We start from the raw sequence: 12,775 nt of genomic DNA, 5'->3' as shown, positions 1-12,775 counted from the left end.
TCTTTTTTATATAGGCATTTAAAGCTATAAACTTTCCTCTTAGCACTGCTTTTGCTGTCTCTCAGAGGTTTTGGTATATTGTGTCCCTATTTTCATTTGTTTCAAAATTTTTTTTATTCCTGCCTTAATTTCATCACTTACTCAAAGATCATTCAGGAGCAAGTTGTTTAGTTTCCATGTAATTTATATAGTTTTGAGAGTTCCTCTTGGTATTGATATCTAATTCTATTCTGCCATGGTCTAAGATATTTACTATAATTTTGATTTTTAAAAATTTATTGAGACTTGCTTTGTGGCCTAGCATATGGACTGTTTTTGAGAATGTTCCATGTGCAGAAGTGAAGCAGTATATTCTGTGGTTGTTGGGTGTAATGTTCTTTAAATGTCTGTTATGTCCATTTGGCCTAGAGTCCAATTTAAGTTCAGAGGTTCTTTGGTCATTTTCTGCCTCAGTGATCTATCTAGTGCTGTCAGAGGGGTGTTAAAGCTACCGATATTATTATGTTGCTGTCTATCTTTTTTCTTAGGCCTAGCAGTATTTATTTTATGAATGTGGGTGTTCCATGGTTGGGTACATATATATTTAGGATGGTTGTCTCTTCTTGTTGAATTGAACTCTTTATCATTATATAATGCCCTTTTCAGTCTTTTTAAACTTTTATTGAATTACGGTCTTTTATCTTACATGAGTATAGCTACTCTTACTCATTTTTGTTTTCCATTTGTGTGGTATATTTTTTCCACCCCTTTATGTTGAGTCTATAGGTGTCTTTACCCATTAAGTGGGTCTATTGTAGGCAACAAATAGTTGCATCTGTGTTTTCTTATCCAGTCTGCCAGTCTGTACCTTCCTAGTTGAGGATTTAGCCCATTACGTTCAAGGCTAATACTGATATGTAAGGTTCTGTGCCTTTTGTTGTACTGCACTGTCCTTTCCCTGGGGAGCAATACTCCCTGTGGGCTAGAGAACTGGGGGACCTTGCAGAACCTTTGCGTCCAGCCAGTGCTACTCCACTGCAGCCTTCCAAGTGGGCATTGGGAATATCAGCAGGAACTCCTAGGATGTGGAGATATGGGGGCTGTTACCAAGGGCAAGATGCAGTCCTATGGCAGCAGCAGTCCCCAAATGGCTGCCTGCTGCAGCTATTCAGGTCTCAGGAGTGGGGCATGAGTGACCCAGCATGAGTTCCCTCTCTGGTGCATTGCCTTCACAGGGTCTCCAAATCACCACCCATGCTAGTTTCAGAGTTTGTGTGGGTAGTGGCGCTCTCCCACAGCTTGGATTGCAGCAGTCTGTGGCAGGGATGTGGACTGCTGAAGCTCTTTCCCCATAGTTCCAAGCCTTTCTAGGTTCCTGGCCAATCTCAGCCATGCTGGCTACTTGTTTCCTTCTCCTTTTGTGCCTCAGGTGTTTCCTGTGAGTCTTCTGTTGGTCTTTAGTATTCTCTCCTAGATGTTCTATTCAAGGTATGGTTATCTACTCATAATTTTGGTTCTTCCTTGTGGAAAGGATGGGTGTCTGATATCTCTGGTCAGCCATCTTGAATTGGAATCTTCTAAACTTTTATCTTTCACTATTAAGTCGCCTCATACACTTAACTTGTCACAGCCTTTTTGTGAGGAAACAAATTTGCAGATCTCTTTCATTGTATTATAAGGAATACAGTAAGAAGGAGTGATATTTGGCTTCCCCAATACCAAATCTGAATTAGTTAGGTTCTCCAGAGAGACAGCATCAATAGGATATGTATATATATAGATACATGAGAGGGGATTTTTTTAGGGGAAATTGGTTCACACGATTATGGTGGCTAACTAGTTCCATGATAGACCATCTGCAAGTTGGAGACCCTGAGATGTCAGTAGCATGGCTCAGTCTAAGTCCAAAGGCCTCAGAACCAGGGAAGCCAATGGTGTAATTCTCAGAGAGAGGCTGGAAGCCTCAGGCCCCAGGGAGTCTCTGATATAAGTACTGGAGTCCAAAGGCTGGCAAACCTGAAGTTCTGATGACCAGCGAAACAGAAGAAAAGTCTGTCCTAGATCTCAGAGAGATACCAGTTTGCCTTCTGTATTTGCTTTCTCTTGGCCTTCTGGCTAATTGGATGGTGCCACCAACTCTGAGGGCAGATCTTTCCCACCTAGTCCACTCAGACTCGCCCTCACAGACAGGCCCGAAATAATGCTGCACCAGGTTTCTAGGTTTTCTTTAACCCAGTCTAGTTGACACCTGAAATTAAGTCCACAGTCCATCTCTTGTCAACTTGGCACCCATATGCATCTCTTTAAACCATACTTATTTTTCAAATAAAGACAAGTTAATAGTTCCACCGAACATGGTGCAACTAATATGATGCGACAATCCTGCATACAGTGATGAATGCACTGATCCCCTCCCCAGAATTAAGCTTTCAGAATTTCAACATTTGGGATTTTCATCTTTTGGGTTTGTGATTTGGGGTATTTTAGATGTTAGAAATTTTAGGTTTTAGAGATTTTCATCATTCAGGATTTCAACACTAGGGATCATGGCGTTCATGATTGTGTCTTTTGGGTTTATGATCAGCCTACATTCTTATTATGTGCTGTGGCTGCAATTTATAGGGAACATTTATGTATCTCGATGATCGCAATAACTTAAAAGAATTTATATAGTCTAGCTATACCTATCCAAGTTGAAGTAGTGACTCTTGAGGTAAAGAGCCCTGGGACAAAATTTCCAAAATGTCTGTGTGTGTAAGCACGTGCACCTGCTTGTGAGTAAGACACATTTACTCATTTATTTAGCAAATATTTATTGAGCATCTATGTGTGCATGTACAAAAGTGCTGTTCTGGACACTGAGAGTATAGCAATGAACAAAATGTATTGAAGGCTAAAAGAGTTATAAGACATTATTATGTCAGACTTTCACTACACATAGATTGTTAATGATTTAATGCCTCCTTACATATACATAGACAAGTTGAGATATCTTGCAATATAAATGATCCCTTTAAATGACTATTAAAACAAATAATAAAACAATAAATTAAAAATCAATTAATGGGAAGAATGAAATCAATGGACTGAGAACATGAAGTGAATTCGTTTCATTAAAGGAGCAACAAATTTAACTCTTAGCTTCCTGGCAGTGAAGACAAAGGGAGAAAATATAGGCTCATTTAGTTCTCATTGTTGAGTGATAAAAAGGAAAGCAGACACATTCTGATTTTTTTAAAGGTGTGCTTTTTTTCTAGGCTTGGTATTCCAGAATAAATTTATAGCATCTATGCTTGTACTAGATAGAAGAGGTAACACAGAGATCAGTATTTTTAACTATATCATTTTACAAAAGATTAAGAAACGTTTTTCAAGTAGGTGCCTCTTGATTGAATTCTAGAAAACAACATTAATTGTCACTCATGATAACATTAATCGTGACTCAGTCAAGGCATTTCTGTTCAGAACTGAGATAATATAATAAGTCTATTTGCACTGCTTCCTGATGACACAGCATATGGTTTGGATACTCATTATTGCCATTCAACAATATTTCCAGCTTTCTTTCTCCCTAGAAAAATGGAGGATTTTACTTTCCCCACAGCCTATAAAGTTTGGCATGTCTAAATGAAATGTGAATGAAAATGAGACATATGGCTTTAAGAGCCCATGTACACTTCGCCATCTTCCCTGCTCCATGGAAGCTTGTATTGAGAAGAATCTTACATCTCAATGAGTGTCTACAATAAGCAGACTCCCTTGCCAACCTACACTGGACATATAAAATACGCAAGAAATAAACTTTTCTAGGTTAAACCATAGAGATTGAGAGTTGTTTGTTGCCACAACATAACTATCTCATTCTGACTTATATGGTAAAAGCTTAACAATCTATAGGCGTGTCTTACTCATAAAGTTCTTGGAGGCCATTCTGTTTGTGGCATCTTTCACCTGATTTATCACCAGTTTACTGTGCATCATCTGGCAAGATAAGCTGGTTGTGCTCCCTGCCTCCTTGTTACTTAGATGTGCATACCTCAAAAAATTACACCACAGCCTTTGGTAGGCAAACTTCCTGGATAGGGAAGGAATTTGTTTGGTTAAGGATGTACCAGTTTCTGTGATCTGCTAAACTTTGAAACATAATCTTTAAACACAAGCTATCTCAAGAAAGTTTGTCAATCAGTGGCTCCAACTCATAAGTAATTTATTTGTCCTTATATGCTAATGTTCTTTGTAGTTTATCAAAATGATATGCAAATGCCTTCAAAATTTGTTGTATAGGTGGCAGAGTTGATGAATTTACCACCTTTAATGAAATTAAGAATTTGACTTGCCATATGCTTTAGTTAGGATACAGACCCAACTACTATGACAGAGAAACACACAAACACAAATGCTTAACAAATTTTCAACAATATAGAAGTTCATTCTTTCTCATATACTCGTCCAAAAATGAGCAGTTCAGAGTTGACAAGTTGGCTCTGCCATCCTGAACACCTGACTTCCATCTCTGGATCCAGGGCATCTGTTCCAGATCTTGCCATCTCTTAACCAGTGGGAGGAAAACAGAGTCAGGGATAAACAGATAAATTACTTTTTAAAAGAAAAATCCTCCTTACTTTTTGTTTAGATTCCTCAAGAGAGCCTAGGATTATATTTGCTTAGTTACCTATTTCTATGCAACACACTTCTCCAAAATTTAAGAGCTCAAAACAATAATGATTTATTATCTCTCATGGTTTCGTGGGGTTGGCTGGGCAGTTCTTCTGCTGGTCTTCCTGGGCTCCATCATCTAGCTGCACTCCGTTGATGAGTTGATAAGAGTCTGGGTCAGCTGGACCTTTCTCTCCATGTGGTCTTCATCTCAGTATTTTTCAGTTAGGCGGGCTCCAGCATTCCAAGACAGGAAAAGTAATTGCAAAGCCTCATCTCATTTGCCACATCCTTTTGGTCAAAGCAAGTCACAAAGCCAGTCTAGATTTAAATGGTGGCTAAAGAGACTTCCTTTTTTAATAAGAAGTGCATTAAAGTTGCACTACAGAGGAGCATATACAAAAGGAAGTGTGATTAAGTGGGAGGCATTATTGTAACTACCTACCATGGTCTGTTTTAGCCCCAGTAATTCACATCTCTTCCACTTGAAAAATGCATTCACTGTCCTCCCAAGACTCCCCAAATTCTCATCCCATCACAGCACCAGACACCAAGTCCGTGGTTGTATTATCTCCATCAGGTTGGGATGTGAATATGGGTCCTTGATTTCTAGACCTGTAAAGACAGGTAATCTGCTTTACCCTTACCCAACATAAAATGGTGAGACAATGTCAGGATAACCACAAGAGATACTCCCACTCAAAAATAATAATAATAAACGAAAAGGAAGGAATGGGAAGCACATAGCAGTCACTGGCCCTCAGAAATTCCAAATGCAGCAAGAGACTTGTTACTAAGGCTCCCTCCTCTGAGAACAATGTGCAGGACAAGAACGTTCCAATGATTAAGACAGGTCTGTTCCCTGATAGTGGTTCCTTCATCCACTGTTCTTCTCAGCTCTTGATTGTACTCTCCAGGCTTCACCCCCTGAGAACATCTTTCTTTTTCCATAAGACCATATCTGTTTTTGCAGCTACATAGCTATGTCATTCTCCTTCCTGCCCATCTCCAGCCGTGCAGCCCTTGTACTCCTCACCTTCACCACTGCATTCCTCCCTCCATACTTTCCAAAACTGTGGCCCAACTGCAGCTCTTCCAAATAGATCAGTGTAATGTGCCATGAAGTTAGAGAACATCAAGTGGCACATCATTGCTACAATGCTGCAATGAGGAGCCAAGGAATACAAATCTTGTTTGATTTCCCTGAAGCCCAATAATAAATTTATAGCTGAAGGAGGACAGAAAGGCATAAGAATGACACAGTGGACTTTGGGGACTCAGAGGGAGAAGTTTGGGAGGAAGGTGAGGGATAAATGGCTACATATTGGGTACAATGAACACTGCTCAGGTGATGGGTACACTGTAATAAAACCTCAGAAATCACTAAAGAACTTAACCATGTAACTAAAAACCACCTGTACCCCCAAAAACTATTGAAATAAAAAAGAATTAAGTAATAAATACGCAGCTGAATCTGAAACTGCAGTGTGTTTGATGTTGGGTGGAATAACCCAGTTGGTAAAGCCACTTATGAGAAGTAAGAGCAGATTGTCCTTAGCATCACAAAGTGAGCCAATATTTTGAGGCTCCCAATGTATCAATATTTTCTTAGACCTCAGCTTTTGGAAAACAAAATATTCATCATTAGAATCCAGCTTCATGGTTAATTTGGATACCATCCAGCTTGCTGCTTGATGGCATTTGTGATGAAGAGCCCTCAAATGAAGAATAGTAAATATGTTTCTACTTTACCCCCAAGTAAATGAGCTGTTGTTGCTCCTTCTGCAATATGTTAAACTCAGATATCTCCAAATGCGGTGTTGGAAAACTGAGAATTCTAAGTGTTAAAATTGTTAAAATTTGGAGCTGTTTTGCCATGAGGCAAACATGCTTATAATAGTTACAAGAAAATTGCTCCTTCAGAAATAGGTCTAAGTTGATTTTATCAAAGGAGCCATTTGTGCTCATATTAATTCACTGGGCTCTTGCCTACAGAAAACACATTGGTGATGGTGAATATATGTTGGTACACCTCTCACAGCTCTCAGAGACATCCCCATCCAGGCCATATGCTATGTAGCCTGCTCTAGGTACCCTGTGTAGAGTGCAAAAAAGTGGGTGTCTCTGGGCAGGACTAGAAAAAAGTTGCTCGGTATTCTTCAGAATACCCTGCATCTCTGCAAAGGACAAGCAGAAACCTTCCTAGTTTGAGAGGCAGATGCAACATCACATTGAAATGTGTGGTGATGGAAGGGTACAGTGCAGAAATCGATTCACTTAGGTATCCTCCAGACAAAAATGAAAATTGGGGAAGGAAACAAAGAGAAAGAATGATATCTTCTTCTTTTTCCTTATCTGGGACATGCAAAACAAAAGGGAATGCTTTTTGAATAGAATAGTCAAACCACACTATGATGTACCTTTTTTTTTTCTTTTTGGAGATGGAGTCTTACTCTGTCACCAAGACTGGAGTGCAGCGGCGCAATCTCAGCTCACTGCAACCTCCATCTCCCAAGTTCAAGTGATTCTCCGACCTCAGCTTCCCGAGTAGCTGGAATTACAGGCATGTGCCACTATGCCCAGCTAATTTTTGTATTTTTAGTAGAGATGGAGTTTCACCATGTTGGCCAGGCTGGTCTCGAACTCATAACCTTAAGTGATCCACCCACCTAGGTCTCCCAAAGCACTGGGATTACAGGCGTGAGCCACTGCGCCTGACCTTTGATCCATTTCTAATAAAATTACATAAGATTAAACTCTTTCTCTCAGTCATTACTTCCTCTAAATTATTTCTAGACCTTCCTGTCAAGTCAAGACCTCTATTAAATGCTCTTCTCTATGTCCTTCTTAATGGTTGTCGGAGTTGCACGGGTGCATTTATTTGTGTGGGTGTTTGATTAAGTGTGTCTCCTCACTCAGCTGTGGGCCACATGAAGGCAGGAACCATGTCTGGGTTTTGCTCCTCATGGTATTACTAGCGTTAGCACTGTGCCTACCGTGCTGTAGATGCTTTCTAGATGTTAACTGAATGAAGGGATGTTGAATAAGGAATAAAGACCAGCAGTAGGTGTTAGCTGTAATGAAGACACCTTCCTTTTTCATATTTTTCCAAAATATATCCAGTGCTACTTAACAAGAAATCATTGTTCCACGTTCTACTGTGTCTCCTTGAAAAGGCAAGAATAGAACATGTGCACAAATACATTAGTAGTAACAATTGCAAGGCGGTATCTCCTCTAATTTAAAAGTATAGAATTGAGACATACTTATTAAGTTAACTTTAGCCTACTTATTTCCTTTCTTCTTCTCATGGTCTCTCAGTGACTACTTTTTATAATGAATTCTTTATCAGTTCTTCCTCCTATTCCAGAAACCCTGAGGTTGCTAAATCAATTGTGTTCAATCCCAAGAGTTTGCCACTGAGAAGAGAACAGAGTAGCAGCAGACGTCAGGAACCAGGCATAACTTGGAGAAATGGAAATGAAGCAAAACGTACTGAGGTCATGGCCAGTGAAATCTTTATTGCTTTGAGTTGCACCTTTCAACAAAAAACAAACTAGCAAAGATTGAAAGGGAAAAAGGAACCATCTCTTGCCCTTTCACTCTGAAATACAGTCTTCTATCTAGGACTCTGAGCTATGATTCACCATGTTCTGGACTTACCCTATTAACCAAATGATTAGTCTTTTGGTGTTTTTCTTTTTTAAATCTGAATAAGCATTCCTTAGTACTGAGCTCCTGGGGTCTTTTACCTTCTCAAACATATAACAGTGCATTCTGCTTCTTGGGTCTACAGAAGTGTTAGGATCTATAACTGCAAACAAGGATACCTCCTCACTCTGGCCAAATCAGAACTTGATTCTCTTATAATAATAAAAACTATAAGAGCCCAAGAATCAGAGACAGGTCAAAGGATTTCACTTGTCCTTCATTCACTGTCAAATTGTCAAAACTTTTTCTAAAATTCTACCTAAACTTAGGATTCTTCAACCCTCTGAATTCTTCTGGGCCCAAATCTGAGCTGGCTTCTTCCATGAAATGGGGCAGCTGATGGAGAGATGCCCTCATCTTGCCCAGGTGAGAGAGCCTGGAGTTGGGGAAAGGAGTTTTCCTTTCTCTTTCATCACTTTCCTTACCACAGATGCTGTGGATCCATGTTTCTCTGGGTTCTATCATAGAAGCATAAAAAAGAAGAAGCAAGCATGACTTCTAATCCAAGAAGACTTGTATTAGGGAATTGGCATGTTTTCTTCATTTATCACAGACATACAGTCTATCTTTTGGAAGAGGCATAGAGGCCTTAACATTTTCCTTAAGAGTAGTTGACAAATGCTGGTGTTCATTAATTCCATTTACTTCCTTCAAGAGGACAAATACCTTCAGAGGCTGAATAATGTTACAGCTCCAAGGGAAGGAATTTTCCCAAGGTCCATGACACTAAGACAACTGTACTTTTTTTTTTTTTTTTTTGCTTTCGCTTTGTTTTTCTAAACTTCTTTAATTCAATTCTTTTTACCTTAAAAAGAATAAGATCAATATATTTCAAATTAGCTGCAAAAGGAAATACATTTGTATGTTCACCTTCCTCTTACACTGAAACTGGGGCTTGGTGCTTACGTTAATAGGCAATTATCTCTGAACATTTTTAAACCTAGTAAACAACATTACTGGTTACAGTTTATAAAGTTGCCATGAGTAGGTAACTTAAAATAATGAAAGGGGGAAAAAAGCCAAGGTTATGGTTCATTGCTGCCAAATTTCCAAAGCCACTTGAAGAGCCAAAAAGAAATCCATTCTGATCTTGCCATGTTATCCTCACAATAATAGAGGGGAGAGGGAGCTGTCTTGATCTACAGTTGTCTTTAACAATCTTCATTAATCTTTAAGATTCTTTATCCTTGTGTACTAAGAAGCTGGATTAACTCAAAAGTCTATAAATATTGGCAGCAAAATAAATTGGAATGTGGATATACCAATACATCTTCATCCTTTGATTATAGTGGAACTGAGAAGGAAGAGATAGTTCCCTGGTATGAAATTTTAGGGGTGTGTGTGCGTGTGTGTGTGTGTGTGTGTGTGTGTGTGTTTCCATATGCTGGAAAAGAAAAGATGTATTTTAAAAATTGGAAAGCAATTGGGACAAATTTTAGTTTGGCAACCTCAAAACTATTGTTCTAGGAGATGAAGAACTGGGCAGTAGCCCAGCCCACTAGTGTTCCAGGGTTTTGAAATACTGTGACTAGGTCCTTCTTTTGTTCATTGGCAGTTAAAACTGATGTTTGTGATTTAAAGATGAGAGATGAAGAGGAAAGGAGGGAAGGCGCAGGTGAATAGAGCTGTCGGTACAAACTTAGCTCTTCCCGCCTGAAGCATGTCAACAGCAAATAGCCAGAGTTTCCTTATCTGTCCTAAGAAAGACAGATTGTTTCAGACATTCCCAAACAGCCTCTTCTGCAGATATCCATAAACTGAGTGTGATAGAAGGGTGAATATTAATTGAGTAAAATAATGGAATATCTTTCTGGATTTTATTACTAAAAGAGCAGAAGGTGAGAAAATATTCAAACATTTATGCTGAAAAAGAAATCAATCTGGGCATGGTGGCTCACACCTGTAATCCCAATACTTTGGGAGGCTGAGGCGGGCGGATCACATAAAGCTAGGAGTTTGAGACCAGCCTGGCCAACGTAGTGAAACCTCATCTCTACTAAAAATACAAAGATTAGCTGGGCTTGGTGGCATGTGCCTGTAATCTCAGCTACTCGGGAGGCTGAAGCACGAGAATTTTTTTTTTTTTTTTTTTTTTTTTTTTGAGACGGAGTCTCGCTCTGTCACCCAGGCTGGATGGAGTGCAATGGTGTGATCCCAGCTCACTGCATTTTCTGCCTCCCCAGTTGAAGCAATTCTCCTGCCTCAGCCTCCCAAGTAGCTGGGACTACAAGCGCATGCCACCACGCCCGGCTACTTTTTCTATTTTTAGTAGAGACAGGGTTTCACCGTGTTAGCCAGGATGGTCTCAATCTCCTGACCTTGTGATCCACCCACCTCGGCCTCCCAAAGAGAATCTCTTGAACCTGGAAGGCGGAGGTTACAGTGAGCCGAGATCACCCTACTGCACTCCAGCCTGGGTGACAGAGCAAGATGCTGTCTCAAAAAAAGAAAAAAAAAAAGAGAGAGAGAGAGAAAGGTCTGAGAGAGAGACAGCTTATGAAGGTTAAGTGCAGTCAAGCAGACATGACTTTAAATATTAAGTCTCTGTTGAGTTTTTCTGAATTTTTCTATATTCCAATGCTTTGATATGAGATGTTGGTACAAGAAACAGGTGTGTTGTTTTTCCCAACAGCAAGACCAGATTCCGATGGATCCAGGAGAGCAGCTCACAGAAAAACGTGCCTCCATTTGGTTTAGATGGAGTGTACATATCCGAGCCTTGTCCCAGTTACTGCAGTGGCCATGGGGACTGCATTTCAGGAGTGTGTTTCTGTGACCTGGGGTATACTGGTAAGGCTAAATACATGTGTCTGAGGGTTTTATTGTAAAATAGTCATCTCTAGTTGCTGTGTTTCATGTTATTCTCCCAAAGAAATAAATTCTGAATTTATTCTTTAAGTCTAGGAATTGTAGGAATTCGCAACCCAGGCACATGAGGTGCTAGGATATTTTGTAGTTTTGAGCTGCTCCAAAAAGGAAACATACTAATACAAATTTCATTTCCTAAAGAGGATTTGTTTATTATTCATAGCAATAATAATTAATATTGCTTGAGGTCCTACTTCATGCCCGACATTGAGGTTCTTTTTATTTCATCCCCTTTAATTCTAACAATAACTCTGTCATAGTACTGTAAACCCTATTTATATTTGAGGAAACTGAGGCACAGAGAGATTTAATAACTATCCCAAGATCATTCAGCTGGGAGTTGCTGGAGCTAAGTATCAAACCCTGGCAGTCATTCTCCAAAACCCAAACCCAAGCTCTTAACCACATACTGCATGGCTGCATGGCCTCTGTGAGCCCTCTACATCACTATAGGAAACGTAATTTTATACATTTAAAATAAAAATGCATCTTATGATAAACCTAAGTCTGCCAAAAGAGTACTTTACAAAAAAAGTATCTCTGAGCACAGTGACCTTTGGATGTTGCTGCAAGCAAAAATGAAAAGAGCTGAGATTAAAGAGTAATATTGAGAAAATATTATAAGCTTCGAAATCTTTTTTTTTTTATTTTTCCTGGAGACAACTTCAAAAGGCTTCTTCCCAGCTTTTCAGTATCCCAGCCTTCATCTGGCGCGTGACCAAAGACAAACATATGTTGTTGCAGGCCTTCTATGGAGAGTGCTGTCACTCACAGTTTCAAGGATTTTTTTTTTAATTTGAGACTGACTGCCCCTATTGATCCTAGAATAGAAGGATAACAAATGAGCAAATTTTATTGTGGATGAAATCTGTTTCTCAGTTTACACAAATCCTCAGCAGCAGGAACTATGAAAAGGTTTGGTTCCCAATGTCTTCCCAATGTCTGTCTCTATCAAAAAATAAAAACTTACAGAGGCAGAATAGTGTTTTTGATTATGGTAGTGATGGCTGTCTTTCTTTTTTTTTATTTTATTATTATTATGCTTTAAGTTTTAGGGAACATGTGCACAATGCGCAGGTTAGTTACATATGTATACATGTGCCATGCTGGTGTGCTGCACCCATTAACTCGCCATTTAGCATTAGGTATATAATGTCTTTAAGACCAACAGTTGTGAGATACAAATTTTCATGTGGCGTCTCTCCCTAATGTTAATCCATATGGACATTCTTCCTTTGCCCATGTGTTGAATAGACCTTCTCGTGTTTCATGATTCCAACAAAGCATCTCTCCTCTCTATTTCTTTTTCTGAAGCTGCACAAGGAACCTGTGTGTCAAATGTCCCCAATCACAATGAGATGTTCGATAGGTTTGAGGGGAAGCTCAGCCCTCTGTGGTACAAGATAACAGGCGCCCAGGTTGGAACTGGCTGTGGAACACTTAATGATGGCAAATCTCTCTACTTCAATGGCCCTGGGAAAAGGGAAGCCAGGACGGTCCCTCTGGACACCAGGAATATCAGGTAAAAAGTATTAACTGGTACAGTTTTTCACAAACATAT

At 39.5% G+C, this 12,775-nt stretch overlaps 1 protein-coding gene across 1 annotated transcript in view; it reads left to right on the top strand.

The window, feature by feature from the left end:
• Window positions 1–12,775, top strand: part of RELN (reelin) — a 521,559-nt gene that overhangs the window by 406,512 nt on the left and 102,272 nt on the right. The window contains exons 29-30 of the mRNA XM_024250358.2: window positions 10,979–11,136; window positions 12,529–12,736. Of these exons, the coding sequence (XP_024106126.2) occupies window positions 10,979–11,136; window positions 12,529–12,736 (366 nt within the window). The remainder of the gene's footprint in view (window positions 1–10,978; window positions 11,137–12,528; window positions 12,737–12,775) is intronic.

The sequence above is a fragment of the Pongo abelii genome, chromosome 6 (assembly GCF_028885655.2).
Source record: "Pongo abelii isolate AG06213 chromosome 6, NHGRI_mPonAbe1-v2.0_pri, whole genome shotgun sequence".
Lineage (NCBI taxonomy): Eukaryota > Metazoa > Chordata > Mammalia > Primates > Hominidae > Pongo > Pongo abelii.
Note: the sequence above shows the minus strand (reverse complement) of the source record. Positions and strands in the feature narration are given on the sequence as shown.